This window comes from Epinephelus fuscoguttatus, linkage group LG2, assembly GCF_011397635.1.
Source record: "Epinephelus fuscoguttatus linkage group LG2, E.fuscoguttatus.final_Chr_v1".
Taxonomy (NCBI): domain Eukaryota; kingdom Metazoa; phylum Chordata; class Actinopteri; order Perciformes; family Serranidae; genus Epinephelus; species Epinephelus fuscoguttatus.
The window spans coordinates 50,915,644-50,932,066 of record NC_064753.1 but is presented as its reverse complement, the minus strand read 5'-3'; the positions used below and the strand labels follow the sequence as shown (position 1 = coordinate 50,932,066).

General features: G+C 44.0%; 1 protein-coding gene across 6 annotated transcripts in view; it reads right to left on the bottom strand.

The window, feature by feature from the left end:
- Window positions 1–946: 946 nt before the first annotated feature.
- The window catches only part of kifc3 (kinesin family member C3), a 61,069-nt gene continuing 45,592 nt past the window's right edge, over window positions 947–16,423 (bottom strand). For 5 of the 6 annotated variants that reach the window (XM_049563618.1, XM_049563633.1, XM_049563600.1 and 2 more), the window contains 13 exons: window positions 12,767–12,914; window positions 12,499–12,629; window positions 11,980–12,091; window positions 11,077–11,258; window positions 10,876–10,980; window positions 10,622–10,752; window positions 9,518–9,641; window positions 8,899–9,028; window positions 7,730–7,959; window positions 5,700–5,852; window positions 5,137–5,266; window positions 4,675–4,721; window positions 947–2,174 (listed from right to left, as the gene is read on the bottom strand). In XM_049563618.1, coding sequence (XP_049419575.1) covers window positions 2,166–2,174; window positions 4,675–4,721; window positions 5,137–5,266; window positions 5,700–5,852; window positions 7,730–7,959; window positions 8,899–9,028; window positions 9,518–9,641; window positions 10,622–10,752; window positions 10,876–10,980; window positions 11,077–11,258; window positions 11,980–12,091; window positions 12,499–12,629; window positions 12,767–12,914 — 1,632 coding nt within the window. In that variant the 3' untranslated portion in view covers window positions 947–2,165. The remainder of the gene's footprint in view (window positions 2,175–4,674; window positions 4,722–5,136; window positions 5,267–5,699; window positions 5,853–7,729; window positions 7,960–8,898; window positions 9,029–9,517; window positions 9,642–10,621; window positions 10,753–10,875; window positions 10,981–11,076; window positions 11,259–11,979; window positions 12,092–12,498; window positions 12,630–12,766; window positions 12,915–16,423) is intronic. The other variant, XM_049563609.1, reaches the window with a different exon arrangement.

The following is a 16,423-nucleotide window of genomic DNA, read 5'->3' as shown; positions in this document are numbered from 1 at the left end:
CGTCTTTTAATGATTTTGTACGACATACTATACTATGACATTTTTAAATGATTTTGGATGACATACTATACTACGACATTTTTTCATGATTTTTGACGACATGCTATACTATGACATTTTTAAAATGATTTTTGACGCATGCTATACTATGACATTTTTAAAATGATTTTTGACGACATGCTATACTATGACTTTTTTTAATGATTATTGACAACATACTATACTATGACTTTTTTTAATGATTATTGACAACATACTATACTATGACATTTTTAAATGATTTTGGACGACATGCTATACTACGACATTTTTTCATGATTTTTGACGACATGCTATACTATGACATTTTTTAATGTTTTTGGACGACATATAATTTTGAGTCAGGTGGTCTTGCTCGCTCTGATTGGACCTCCGTTCAGGATTGGTGCAGGCTGTTTGATTGACAGCTCTGGGATGTTGCCACCTGTTCAGGTGAGAAAAGGGTTCTTTCAACAACCTGGAGTTCGATGACCTCATAAACTTTCACCTGAGCAGAGTTGGAGAGGGACAGGATGTTTATTTGTTTATTTGTTTTTGTTGTTGTTGTTTTTCCCAGGTTCACATTACCTTTTTGTGTGCATCCATATTTCCTGCATGAAGCTGATCGTCTTCTGAAACCACAGACTTGCTGTTGATGCAAGAAAAATCAGAAAGTTGCAGAATCCAGATTTGAAGGAACAATTCAGACGGAGATCAGTGTCACGTCTGTGTTTCAGAGTCAGAACACAGTCGGCTCAGCATTTAGAAAGTTCACTAACATTTCTTAAGTTATAAACTCTCATCTCATTTGGTTGAGTTGTTGGAGCGAACTCCGCCTCCAGCTCTGTACTAAACACACAGATATGAGAAATGGTTCCTTCAGACATCTCACAGAGGATCAAACATGGACGCCAGAGTTACAGCTTTGTTTAAATGTTTGTTTATTAAAAAGGAAATACAAAAAAAACAACCTGTAGAAACCTACAGCTGAGACAAAGCAAGCAGACATGTTGATCATCGGGTCAACGACACACAGCAGCTCATCGCGTTTCTAAGCATTCCTGTTACTACAACTACGACTAACTATTTGCTTCACCTGCGTCACGCCGAGCTTGGCGCCGGTTCGACAGCTACAGGTCTGTCCTGTCTGAGGTCAAAGGTCACCTGTGGCTCCCTAGGATTGTATTTGTACACAGGCATTAAGACGACAGCAGGAGCACGACGAGGAGAAACAGTCGAAGGAAAGTGAAGAAGATTTGAGCATCATTTTGTTCAGCGAGCCGAAGGAAGACAAAACTTCATCAGCGTGAAAATAAAAAACATCCACAGGAAAAGAAGATCGAGGAACAACAATCGTGTACACAGGAGAAGATTTCCTCGTATTGCTCACGTCTTACTGGACAGCTCGGTATCAGTGGAGTACCCTGATTGGATAAAAGAGGACCACGAGGACACGAAAACATCCTGTTAGAAAACCACAGAGGATTCAAGACGTGATGAAACGAGATTAATCTCCATTTTCTGAGAAAACAATCCAAGATTTCAATCAGAACATTTTTATCTCACAATTTTAAGATTAGTCTCGTTTTCATGTGTCCGCGTCCTCCAAAAAAAATATTAAAATAAACCAAAATAATGAGATTAAAGCATGTCAAACATAAATACAGAACCATATTATGCATATATTATAAATCAGCCACATCTGGAACTGTGGGTTAGAAAATAATCTCAAAGTTTAAAGTGCAACGTTACAAAGAAACAATAAAAGAAATACTGTGATTGGAGAGCGTATACTGTTTGTCGGGTCAGAAATAAACGTTACGGAGGATTAGTTCAGTTTAGTTCAGTTCAGACGGGCAGATCTCCAGAACGTTTCTCATCAGAGTCACTTTATGTCTTTAAATGTTCATCATCACAGCAACAAGAAATGTTTGGCCGCGATCTCCGCTGACAAGAGTCTTTGATTTCAGATTCATCTGTTAAATTCCCATCAGTCTTTGCTCCTTCATCAGGGGGTTAAATAATCTGGTGAGGACAGGAAAGACGACGTGTCCAGCAGGGAGACGTCTCAGAGTGTTGGCAGACACCCTGCAGTCAGAGACGGACGTCCCCGCAGCGTCGCCTCCACGTCTCTCAGGCCGTCAGCTTTAATCGTCCTGCAGAGACAAGCAGACCGTCAGTCAGAAGTCATGTGACCTGTAGTCATGTGACCTGTCAGATCATGTCCACACTGCCGCAAATAAATGTGAAAACTCTTTTTATTAAACACCAGCAGATGAATATCCATCGATCCCCCGTTTTGATTCAGATAGAAATATCAACAACCATCGGATGGATCGGCGAGAGAGAGTTTGTGTCGACGTTCCTCAGAGGACGAATCCTGCCGACCTCAGTGATCCTCTGATGTTTCCTCCTCCAGCGTCATGAGGTCAAAGTTTTAATTTGTCCAATAAAAACTAACAAGCAACCAACAAACATCCAGCCTCATCTGCACTTTGTGTTGACTGCTAAACGTTAGCTAAAATACAAAACTTAAAAATCAAAATTAATTATAAATAATTCAGGTAAAAAAATCTGTTATAACTCAAGTATGGAAGCAAATAACAACCATAAGGATTTAAATCTCGAGTCAGATTTCAAGTGAAATATTTTAATAGTATTTTAATTTCAACATCGAGTCTTTAGCAGAGATTAAACGTAACAGTTAGATATTCAGTTACTTTAATTCAAATCCCTGAGGCCGTCACCTGCTTCCAGCTGGACACACACGATGATTCATTTACAAACTATCTGGACAGTTGTTACACTTTCTGAAGCATCAGTGCTGTTGCTATGGTAACCTGCAGTTTAACTGTTGTCGGAGTCCTGTGTCAACATGTAAAGATCTAAGAAGAGTGTTTTCAGATTTATCAGTGTGGACATGGAGCTACAAATCCCACAATCCTCAGCTCAGCAGCGGGACGCCCGGCGAGGCCACAGAGCAGCAGAGACGAGGGAGGAAGAGGAGGAGGAGGAGGAAGAGGAGGAGGAGGGGAGGCACATGACTCATTCAGACACCAACTAACTCTCAGCACCCTCACACTCTGAAGTCACAAGGAAAATATTCAGGATTTAAATCAGTGGTTCTCAAACTGTTTTCATTAACGTCCCCAGTCTCCCTCCTGACCAGCGACCTGCAGTCTGGCTGGGATAAAAAAAGTCTACAGATCATTTCAAGGCCTCCTGCAGTTGCTAGGAAACAACATCGTTGTTCCACTAAGGTCTCGTGTTCACCAAAGCCTTTCGTTTCTGAGCTGAAGACCCCAGGCGCTCCTCAGGAAACATCCAGTTGGGAGAGTATGAGAGCGCTTTGGAGGCGTGGCCAAGAGGCAAATCCAGTCGCAGCAGTCCCACACAGGTCGAGTGTACACTGGAGCGGTTCTAGGATTTGACAATATCAGGGGCTCAGCTGGGTGTGTGTCTGGAAGCTGCAGACCCTCCCTGACACTTTTTACAAAGATAATCGAGCTCTATTCTTGTGTTTCTCTGACGCCTTCTTTACAAACAAAGTACAACTAGAATCCCCGCCCCACTGATGTACGAGTCACCAAATGTCTCCCGTTCTGTTCCTGAGATAACTACTGTATGAATTCTTTGACCTTTGACCACCAAATTCTAATCAGTTTATTCTTCAGTCCAGGTGGACGTTTGTGTTCTTGAGATAGCGTTCCCAGGAATGAGACAGATGCGATGTCAAACTGACCTTTGACCACTGAAATCTAATAGAAATCCATAAATTAAGTATCACTGCCTCAGAATGAGCTGTTTCTATCTACACAGGGAGCAGGTCCTCGTCTACACAGATCACCATGTTGCACCTCCATGTTTCTACGGTAGCCCAGAACAGACAAACCAAACACTGACTCTAGATGGAGACATCCATGTTTTCATGTCGGCCACAGTACGTAGTTAGCGGCCTCTCAGTAACGAGCAGTGATGGAAAAATACAGATTTTTTTGTAACGTGAGGCGTCTTTGTTCAGAGTGTTTCCTGTTGTCAATCAGCTGGTGTGTGTGTTTCTGAGGGGAAGAGACCTCTGAGGATAATTCAGCTCCTCAACAATCAACACTGCAGGAATTATAACCAGGAGAAGCTGGTTGTAATCTGTAATCTGTAATCTGTAATCTGTAATCCTCACTGAGAGACGCCACGTACACCCTGCAGTAATACGAAGTACCATAACCTCATCTGAAAAACCCTGATTTAAATCCTTCAAAAGGTCTGATACAGGTTTAGCCTAGCTTAGCACAAAGACTGGAGGAAGTAACAGTTCCCCTGCTTCCTGTCTTTGTGCTAAGCTAGGCTAACTGATCCTGGATGTTTGTCTGTAGCGACACACAGACATTAAACTGAAACAAGTGTGCGTGTGAGTAAACGTGTCATTTCCTTGTGACTTGAACACACCGTTTCACTCAGCATCAAACAGGCGACACAAACAGCGCAGTCCACTGGGTTCTGTGGGCCCTGCTCACGGCCCTGCAGGCGCACAGACAGAAGCTCTCTGTGGTTACAGGTGGGGAGTGTTAGATGGGTGGAGGGGGAGGGGGGGAGGGCACCATGCCATGCTGAGCGCTTCCATGCCAAGCTGTCCACCAATCAGCATACAGCCCCACCTACCTGCCCACCGTCCCCCACCAATGGGCTGGCTCTGTCTACCTGTCTGTCTGTAAACCAACCAATCAGACCACAGAGTGAGGACACAGAAGAAGACGGAGGACAGACTGACGGCAGGTCACGGTGGTTTCCTGCATTTCCCACAATGCCTTTTGTCAGCCTCCAGAAAAGTGTGAAGGAAGACCAGAGGTCTGTTACATCAGAGGTCATTTGAGACTTTTGTTTTAGAAACTGTGATCAGTTAATCAATCAATGAGCTCAATAGATAATCAATCAGTGACACTTTGAATGATTGACTGTATCACAAGTGTTCTCCAATAAAAACGGGTATTTAAGTAAACAAACAAACGCCAACAGTTGAGCTAATGCTACGACCGTTACTTAACAATTCACCTGTGGAGAGTTGTGTGTATTTATACTGTGTGTGTAAATGTACCTGTGCATCTGTCTCTATTTGTACTGTACCTGTGGAGAGTTGGGACTGGGACCTCCTGCGGGAGCTGCTGGGAGTTCTGGAGGCGGAGGAGAGGGTGGAGCCGGCGCTGCTGGCCCGAGAGATGGGGAGAGGGACGGGGGTGACCGGGGGTGAGTCCAGCTGAGGAGAGGTCAAAGGTCACGACAGGTTATACATCATTAATACATTGTGTTGTAGGATTCTTATTCGGTCTTATAATTTTATTACTAATTTTATTTTTTGTTCTTAATTAAAGTAAATCTTTATTTTTTTATTACTTTATTTTAGTATTTTATTTACAGGTCATATCATAATTATATTGTTCCTAATATTCATCACCACTGTATATTTTTATTTACAGAACAAAATTATTCCATTATATTTCATATGAGCTTGAACTGAAAGCTAAGACATTGATGCCAATATAAATTTAAGTAAAAACATTCTGTCCTCTGTTTTATTGTGTAGAAAATATAATATAATATAATGACTTTCCAAATGTAACAAGACTGAATCTTTTAAAGGAAACTGATACAAAACAGGAAACATAATGAACCCCGTCAGCGTCCGTTACCTCGACGCTGTCGTGGGTGGGCGAGGACGAGGTGGACGAGTTCTCGTGTCTCCTGGAGGACGAGGACGAGGAGCTCAGCTCCACGCTGCGAACACGCTGAGCGAACTTCAGCGAGCAGACCGACTCGCTCATGTTAGCAGCCAGTGGAGACACCTGAACACAGCACAGACAGCAAGAGTCACATTCATTCATTCGTTCATCTGCTCCTGAAGGAATAACCTGTTGACACTTCAGTCTGCTTTTAAAACAAGTTCACATCCTGTAAACTTCACACTCCTGTTAATCACCCTTCAGGTTTCAGTTCATGTGTCATAACACAGAGTTTTAATCGGTCAAGTTTATAAAGAGACATTTTACTGCTTGTCATCATTTCATGTCGTCACTGGCAGCTGTAGAGACGAACATAAGTCACCTTCACATTTACAAACTGTTGGATATCAGAACAAAGTAATGTAAGAGATAATGGACGCTTTGTTTTTGTTCCACTGTGGGAATTTTGAACTTGTTAAACGTTCTGTTTACTTGTATTCTTATTGCCTGTGGTCGAACACCTTGTAACATAACTTAAAAACGGAGACTTTCACTGCCTGTGGACTGACTTCAACTTAAAGGACTCAGAACAAACTTTTCTAGGATTATCTGCAGGATGTGACATTTTTTGCCTCTCAGAGTGTCCTGCATCTCTTCTACGCCACTACAGCGCTAACAGTGTGCAGCAGTAGCTAACATTAGCTATGAAATGGAGTCTGCTAATGTCAACAAACAACTGGCACCCACCACAATACAGAGTCCACACATGCTAAGTTCTGTTACATCATGTGTATATTTGAGCGGTGGCCCGGCAGAGTCAGACCTTCACTTAACGCACTGTAGCAACTTGAATTCAGCCGGAGCAACACCGAGCCCCGAGGCTCTGATCCCGGACCGCCCTCTTGACCACCCCGAGTTTTCCGCTGAACAAAAAAACTTTATGTTGCTGCCATTACACGTGACCCTGCACTGATGCTGCCCACCAGCCTGCTGTGAACCCAAGGCTGGGGTTTGATCTGATGAACAGTAAACGCATCAAATTCAGTGCTGAGAAGAAATCCCACCATTAGAGGAAACAATGACATGAAATATATTGTGATGATATGGTTTAAGCCAGTTAATGTTAGCTGCCGTGAGCTTGCTAGCTAATGCAGATAAATTGCTAGGTAGCTAGCATAGCAAAATACTGTACTGAGTGATTAATGTCATTTAACTGATGCAGACTCTGGGGCTGTTCTGGCAGGTCAATTAGTTAGCTCGCAAAGTTTGCAAATTAATTTCTTCAGCTTAAGTTATGAAGCAACCAACACCATAGCTTAGTTAGCAGCTAGCTGGCTAACCTTAGCTTGCTTGTGAACAGTAGAAAAATACAGATAGAATATGTCAGTTAGCTACGTTGCTAAATTACGTCTCCAGCTAACGTGACCAAAGATGCTCATTATGTATTGTGACAAATGCTGTTGATTTAGCCAACAATAAATGATGTAACGGTACAAAGAGCTTTCTATTAGCCAAGACTGATGCTGGGGCAGCCAACAAGCTAATCATAACCTGAGCTAATGTAAGCCAGCTAATTGTTAGCTACTCTACATGGATCTGCCTTCAGTTGCTTTATAACATCAGCTGATGTAGAAAATATCAAACAGCTGGTTAGTTTCATGGAGCCAATGGTCTAAATGACATACAGTCTGGTGTTTGACGCTGCTTTGGCCGATGCTCAGATGCTCACTTGCGTTTTTAAGACGTCGCCTTTGGCTTTTGAAATTTTTATTTTATAAACCCAACTATTAATTGCTTAACAGAGTAATTTAGTCCCTTCAACCTAAAACCAAATCATTGTTCAGTTCTACCTGTTAAATACACTCAATCATGTGTTTGAGCTGAAACCAGGAGCGACCTGAGGGTTAGAAAATCAAACAGTATTAAACATGAACAGCCTTTGTAGATTTGAAACCTTTAGAAACAGCAGACTGCTCCTTTAAACCTCATCTTGGTCTTACCTGCACCATCATAAGCGTCTTGCTGTCTCCGTTCAGAGAGTCCTGCAGCAGGTATGTGAGGCGGGAGTTCCTGAACGGGACGTGGGAGTGTTTGCTCCGCAGCGCGTTGATGACGTCGCCGAGCGCTGACAGAGATTTGTTGATGCACTGAGCTTCTCTGAGGCGACTGCCCTCCGCCCCCGACTTACCGATCCTTTCCGAGCCCGCCAGGTCCACCAGGTTCAGCTTACCTGCAGACAGAACACACAGAAACACACGTACACAAGGTCAGATTATCAAAGCCGTGTTCAACACACTCGTTTGTTGACCATTCCACACTGGTGACGGCTGCATTTCACCAAACAAGTGACGCCATGTTTGTTTGATGATCGTGCATTAAATTGGTTATCAAAGGCAGGTTGTTATGAGACCAACGAGGTACCACAAGGTTTTGTACTGGGCCCCTTACTGTTCACACACTACGTAAAAATTAGAATCACACCAGCACAGACTTACGCTGAGCTCACACTACACAACATTTTTGTCCTTTCCGACAGTCACTACGTCAGATTAGGTGATAATGGATTCATAAAATCTTGCTGTAATTTCACCGACAGACATGACAGACTACACGATGGTCTGAAACTTATCATCCTTGGTCATCTTTCATGACATGCGTGAATGCTAAATGGTGTGGTGTGTTTGAGATGCAGCTGGTAGCCTCAGCAGCTGTGCTGAGTAAAGGCCCAGACACTATCCGTGAGTTTGATTCCTTTATATCCTCCATTATGAAGAAAGAACATTCTTTGCTAGCTTGATGCTAATGGCAGTACTCAGCGGGTTGATAAAGTGCCTCTGCTGTTTCCTCTTTACTCTGTGTGCTAACGTCCCTACAGGAAATATCTAAAAGGCTGGGCTGTTGTTGTCCTACAGTTTCCATGGAAACAGATCGCTCCGTGTTCCTATTGGTCAAAGTGACGGCTGTGATGGGAGAAGTCGTGGAAGACAAAAAGAAAATCAGACATGCTAGACTTTCTGTTGGAACCTTGTGAGGCGCCCCAGATGTGGCGTAGTAACAAAAAGGGAATTATATTCTATCATCTTTATTTCTAAAGATCTCCTGCCTCAGTTCATTTATTTCTTTTTCATTTAAAAGTTCGGTGTGTGTGTGTGTGTGTGTGTGTGTGTACCTTGTGTGCGGTTTCCAGTGGCCGTGTTGAATCCAGACACAGTGATGATGAGCAGAGCGTGGGAGCGAGAGCTGTGTTCATTCAGGTTGGTGCAGGCTGTCGCTCTGTTCATGTGACCCAACTCAAACACCTGACGACAGGTATGTTCACAAACACAATTTGTCATAACCACTTCATCTGCAATATTGCTTCTGATTAATTGTTCAATCTATGAAGTGTCAGAAAACAGTGAAAACAGTCCAAATTAAAATATTTAAATATCTTTCGTTTGTCTGATAAAGAGTCAAAAACTCAAAGAGATTAAAGTCATTTCATATTAAATGAAGAAAACCAGAAAATATTCAAACCTAAAAAGCCAGAACCTGAAATATTTAGTTTCTGTTTGTTTTTTTTGAACTGAAACAATGTGTAATAGTTAATAGATGGTTTCAGTTCTTTCCTGAATTTTCAAAGATCCAGAAAAGTAAGTGGACCTTGAATAAAATATTTTCCTCAGATGACTGTTTTCAGGGTCTTTACAGTTACGTTATGAGGTCACAGTGGCAGATAAAGATCAGAGAGCAGAAGCTGGCTTGAGGTGTTTTATACTGAAAAGACAAACACGGCAGGAAGTCCTCACCCTGTTGATGTCCTCGGGGCTCTGGACGGTGATCTCGGTCAGTCCGGGGACGTAGAGCTGTCCGCTGCCGTCAGGGTTCATCTTGATGTCCAGCTTGTCGGTGGGATTCTCCCCCAGCAGGTTCCTGATGGACAACACAGACATTTACAACCTGCAGACTCGACTCAGGGCAACACATCACACCTGTGAGGGGGCGGGGCTTCAGGAAGGATCAGTGAGGCAGATTCACTCAGTGAGTTTGTTTTGAAAAATCTCCCCTGAACTCACTGCTGCTGTTTGAAGCTCAGAGTTGCGTCTTCACAGTGAGTGAAACCATCGTCCACAGACGAGGTTGTGATAAACTGACGTGTCCTGAGCTGACTGATAATCTGAGACTTTAATCCGACTCAAGTGTTCTGGACCTTTCAGCCAAAAACTGTCAACCCAGCGTCCAGATGTCGAGGCTTTTACACAGATGTTCAGTTACACAACTGCTGGACGGATGAACTCAAACAGATGATAATTAATATGATCCTGATTTTACATAACTGCTCTCAAACTGCACTGAACCTGACCTCCATGTTGTTTTATCTTCATCACAAACCAGACAACACAGACGACTTTCATCATCGTAAACAGCAGCTAACAGTGATGTTTGTCCTGCTGGTGGCGCCACAGAGAGGCTCATGTTGTGTGGTGGGTCGTGGTGTGTTGTGCTGATAGTAACTCATGTATCCTGGAGCCGACAGCAGAGACGAGCAGCCGCCTACAGGAGCCCCTTTTCCACTGGACGATAAATCCACTAACGTCTAGATTTAGTGTTCAGTGTGAAAGGTCACAGTCAGCACTCACTCAACAGCAGCAGATTCATCTTCTGATCACCGTCAGTGTCCGAACTAAATGTCCACTCCAGTAACGTACTGAATCGTAATCCGTCTGATGGCTGCTGAGAGGTTTCAGTATGTGTCTGACTGACTCAGGATCAGCTCAGTGTGTCTGACTGACTCGGGATCAGCTCAGTGTGTCTGACTGACTCGGGATCAGCTCAGTGTGTCTGACTGACTCGGGATCAGCTCAGTGTGTCTGACTGACTCGGGATCAGCTCAGTGTGTTGGCGTCTCTCACCGCAGCGTCTCGTTGTAGATCTCCACCATGCTGACGGAGATCTTGTAGTCCCAGTCGGGAGCTTTCTCCGTCACCTCAGAGAACAGCAGGCGGAGAGCTCGCTGGTTGATGCCGGGGTTGTCCACCTCACCCTGAACACACACACACACACACACACACACACACACACACACACACAGATATGTACTATTATTAAATCAAAGACGTCTGTTGGACCGGACCTCATGGTGACAACATTAAAACACTGATCGTACCTCCATGGTGTAAGTTTTCCCCGAGCCCGTCTGTCCGTAGGCGAAGATGCAGACATTAAAGCCGTCAATACAGGAAGTGACCAGAGACTGAACCTCCAGAAACACCTGATGGAACAAGTATAAATTTGAGGTTCTTAACTTGAGTATCTCCGAGTCATGAAACTCGACACTTAAGTGATGTAAAGACTTCCTGTCCCCCACCTCTTCCTGCGTGGCCTGAGGAGGGAAGACTTTGTCCAGTTCAAAGGTCATCATTTTGCCCTTGTTGGAGAGGTAGAGGACGGCGTCGTCGTCCGAGTCAAAGCTCAGCATGGTTTTGGCGTCGGCGGAGTCCTGCTCCTCCTGACTGACCGGCCGGACGCGGCAGAAAACACGGATGTTACCTGGGAGACAGAGGACACAGTGAACATATCCAAGTGTCGCACTAAACATTCAGACACTGACGACAGCTTACAGAACTTGTTTCTTCTTTTTCCACAGCTGAAACATTTCTGAGTCTGATTCTAGTCTCTAATTGAGTTTCTGATCGTATGATGGAGCCTTTGAGGCAGCGTGTGGCCCGCCATGTTGGACAAGAACAAACAAACCACAACACTTTATTTTATGGGTCTGTGATTTATGTGGAAGTTTCCAGGGAAGAACGATTTAATCTGCCACTAACTACACATCAGCATGTCTGAAGTCCTGCCCGCCAGATTTCACATAAAATTTAACAGTCTGAAAACTTGATCCAAACTTTATTTGTTGTCATGTGAACAACAGTTAGAGAGGAGCAGTCGTTAGATCTCAGCTCCCTCTGATACAACTCCTTCAATAAGTTTAAAAAGAAATAATAAGACACCAGTAAAAGAGAAGAGTCTAAGATATAAAATCAAAATACATATTTGTGTTGTACAGCATTTACAAAGTGAATGAACTGTAATGGAAACAGAGATATGTATGTATATATATATATATATATATATATATATATATATATACATATATATCTATCTATCAGAGATGTAAACAGGAGTAAACAGAGAGTGAAGGTGTGTAAAGGTGGGGTAAACAGGTGTAAACAGCTGAAGGTGTAACTGTGTGTGAATGTGGTGAATTTCAGACCTTTGAGTCGAACCAGCTCGTTGTGACATTTCTTCCTCAGGTTCATCTCTCTCTTGTATTTACGCAGCAGCTCCTGATTGGTGCTGCTGACATCACTGATCACCTGACAGATCTGACACACACACACACACACACACACACACACACACACAATTGTCAATATCATAACACAGTTGTTTCTTTACTTTAGTCAACAATCAATAAACTGTTTCTGTTGGAGGAATGAAGATGTGAGGAGAGAGGAAGACAAGCAGTGAGGACAGAAGGAGTGAGGACAGAAGGAGTGAGGACAGAAGGAGTGTGGACAGAAGGAGTGAGGACAGAAGCAGTGAGGACAGAAGCAGTGAGGACAGTAGGAGTGAGGACAGAAGGAGTGAGGACAGTAGGAGTGAGGACAGAAGGAGTAAGGACAGAAGCAGTGAGGACAGAAGGAGTGAGGACAGTAGGAGTGAGGACAGAAGGAGTAAGGACAGAAGGAGTGAGGACAGAAGGAGTGAGGACAGAAGGAGTGGGACTCACCTCCTGCTTGGCCTCTGCGATGGCCTTGTCCAACATGAAGGGGAACTCCTGGACCTGTCTCTTCAGACAGTTGTAGTCACAGGTGAGAGTCCTGAGGGCCGGCTGCAGGCTCAGCAGGTTCATCCGCACACCTGAGACACACACACACACACACACACACACACACACACACACACACACACACACACACACACACACACACCGTGAGAAGACACACACCCACACAGCGACACACACTGTGACCCAGGAGGACAGAGAGGACACTGACCTGCCAGGTTCTCGTGGACGGCCTTCATCTCGCTCTCGGCTCTGATGAACGCCTCCTCGATCACGCGGTTCTTCTCCTCCTCCAGATTCTGCATCTCCACCTCCAGCTGTCCCTGAGCCCGCTCCATCTCCCCCTCATACACCAGGATCTGACGGGGGACAGGGAGGACGTCGTTACAGGGGACAGAGAGGACAGAGAGGACACGGAGGACAGACTCTCTGCAGTCACTTTACAGTGAACTTCTGCTGTCCATCTGATGATCACAGAGTCAGAGGACAGAGAGGACAGAGAGGACAGCGAGGACAGAGGACACAACACTAACGTCACAGAGTCATAAAATCCTGTCTCACAGAACTATGAACCTCAGGCTGGACTTCCTGTCCTCACCTGTATCTGTAACAACACACCTACAGGACGTCCCTCACAGCCCCAACACATTCAACCAAACTGCAGGAGACATAAAAGTCCTCTCTTAGTTTGAAATCAACTTCACTCACGTTCTCTCTGATCAGAAACACACACACTGAATGATTTAAAAATAACACACTGCACTGCTTTGAGATTATTATATGGTGTCAGAGGGAGCATGAACGAGTGACGTGGTGCGACATGGCGCTGTGATGTCATTCATGATGTCCAGTAAGAAAACCAAAAGCAGAAGCTGAAGGAGTCAGAATGAGAAAAAGATGGACATGTGTTAGTGAGAGCTGGAGCGACACTTTACTGTCAGCTTTAATATCTGTTGACGGTAGCATGCTAACTGGCGTTAGCCTCAAGGGCTAATGTTTACTGTAGCTTGGCAACACCATCAGCTGCTCTGTGATCATCCAGCTTTACAAACTCATCAGACTGGATCTGTCAACTGTTCAACTCTTTGCGACCAAGATCTCAGATCAGACTGTCAGGAGGGAGAATCAGTCCTGAACCTGCTGCAGTCTGTCTGTCCTCACTCATCGTCTGGAGACACAGAGTCAGTATGAAAACACAATATTTTCAGATCTTTAGTTTCACTGAAGATTCATCTCTTAATCACCTGTATGGACACATGAAGCTGCTACCACTGGAGAACACTCAGGTAAATACGACCACAGGCGCACAGGTTCAGGAGGAGGAGTCAGAAACAGGAAGGACACATTCACACTGCAGCCGAGGCCTCGTCCACATGGACACAGGATGTTTTTAACAGTTTTCCTACTTTAATATAAAGAAACAATTCGGGCCCACACTCACAGTCAGTTATAAAAAACTTTGCCCGAATGGAAACGCACAAACACAATAAAACCAGCAGGCAGTGACGTAACAACAACACTAAGGAAGAAGATGCTGGCCAAACAGAAACAGCAGTTAGCTGAAGTTAGCTGTAGCACTGACCTCTGACCTCTGCAGTCTCATCTCTCAGTGATGTGCTAAATGCTTAGCACAAAGACTGGAAGCGGGGTAAACTGTTAGCCTAGCTTAGCACAAAGACTGGAAGCGGAGGAAACTGTTAGTCTAGCTTAGCACAAAGACTGGAAGTGGGGGAAACTGTTAGCCTAGCTTAGCACAAAGACTGGAAGCGGGGGAAACTGTTAGCCTAGCTTAGAACAGAGACTGGAAGCAAGGGTAAACTGTTAGCCTAGCTTAGCACAAAGACTGGAAGCGGAGGAAACTGTTAGCCTAGCTTAGCACAGAGACTGGAAGTGGGGGAAACTGTTAGCCTAGCTTAGAACAGAGACTGGAAGCGGAGGAAACTGTTAGCCTAGCTTAGCACAAAGACTGGAAGCGGAGGAAACTGTTAGCCTAGCTTAGCACAGAGACTGGAAGTGGGGGAAACTGTTAGCCTAGCTTAGCACAGAGACTGGAAGCAGGGGTAAACTATTAGCCTAGCTTAGCACAAAGACTGGAAGCAGGGTAAACTGTTAGCCTAGCTTAGAACAGAGACTGGAAGCGGGGGAAACTGTTAGCCTAGCTGCATTCACATTAACATTAATGTGTATGTTGAACAGATGCAGAAACAGAAATGTCAAAAAGTTTAGCAGCAGTTGGCACCAAAGCTGTTCATGTCTATAACTTGTAAAGTTAAAGTGTAGCTAAAATGTAGCTCGTTAGCAGGTCAGCTGCCTCACTTGCTATCAGCTAGCCTGATGCTAACACGTTAACTTGCTGCGTTCCGGTTCATATTGTTGAAACAAATGTGAAGAACAGAACTGATCACGTCCGTCTCGTGGTTGTAATTCTGATTATTAACACTAATAATGTTGATTCATCTGATTTATGAAGAGTTTTATATCGTTGACATCTGGTTTTACTTGATAAATAATCATATTAAGCTTATTCTATTTACATAGTGAGTTTAGTTTCTCCCTCTGTCCAGTCTGTGTGCGCTGAAGAAAAACCATGAAGTGAAAACCAAATAAATAAAATAAAAATGAAATAAAATTCAGATCTCAATAATAAACGATCCTTTAATCTCAGCTGTAGTGTGAACGCAGCCTCGATGGTGTGGAGGGGAACAACAGGGAGCACTGGGAGAGGTTTACTGGGTCCATATCACAGACTGGGAGATCTGACAGAGTCTCACAGGCTCCAAAGCTTCCCAGTAAAACCAGTTTAAACCACATCATGACTTTGTTTCAGCTGTAAACTCATTTCAGAAGTTCAGAAAAACAAGTGAAGCAGACTGAAACTGTTTAACTTCAGAGGACATCTTTTGTTTTTAATGAAGAACGTGTAGAAATTAAATAAATACATAGAAGTTATTTGAGAAAATAAACAATTAAACAATTTAAAAACATAAATACATTTTCCCAGAAGTTTAAAAAGACTTTAACTCTTGTTTGATATAATTTGTTTTGTTTTAACTTGAGCAAATAAATTTGTTTCTTTGGGTTAAAAAATGATTTAAACTGTTCTCCTGAGAGCTTTTGTTCTTGTGTGTATTCAAGTGTGTGTTTATGTCTTCACACGTGTGACGCTCGTCTCACACAGTGCGCTCTGGTTCTGAATGAGTCTGTTTACACCTGGTTAACGTGTGTGATCCAATCACAAGTGGACGGCCCTAAATAAAAGTCGAAACCACTTCCAGGACCATCTGATGGCTCAACCCACTTGTTGAGGTGCTCTGGGACAAATCTGACCACATGTCTTTTGTAAGATAAGACATGTGTCCTGATGCGTCGCCACGTGAAAACACGTCATTCTGCTGAAACCGATATCTCCAGTTGTACCGACACAACCCGAATGTGCGGACGGAATATCTGTGTGTTTGACCTTCCAGTGTAAGAGACATAGGCAGAAACAAAATCGTGGAGTGGAGACATGTGACAGACGAAGGTGTGGACAGCGATGTGTCTCATTCGTCCACTTCAGTTCTGATCACTGAGACGATGTTACCCGCAGGTGTAAACAGACTCTGCGCTGCTGTCTGAAGCGTCTGTGGTTTATTTGGCAGCTTTGGAGCCCGAGCTCTCAGAGGGTAACACCTCCTCTGCTCTCTGAATCTTAATGATGTCACAGGAGAAGGGGGCGTGGCCAACCTTGGACAACCTGCGAACCATCTCGCCGCTGCCCCTGCCGACAGCCTTGCAGAGGAGGCCGCACAGACGACTTCGATCGGCGTGCAGCTGAAGCCGAGCACATGCAGAAAGAAGAGGGTTAAAGTGCAGAGGGGGAGTTTAA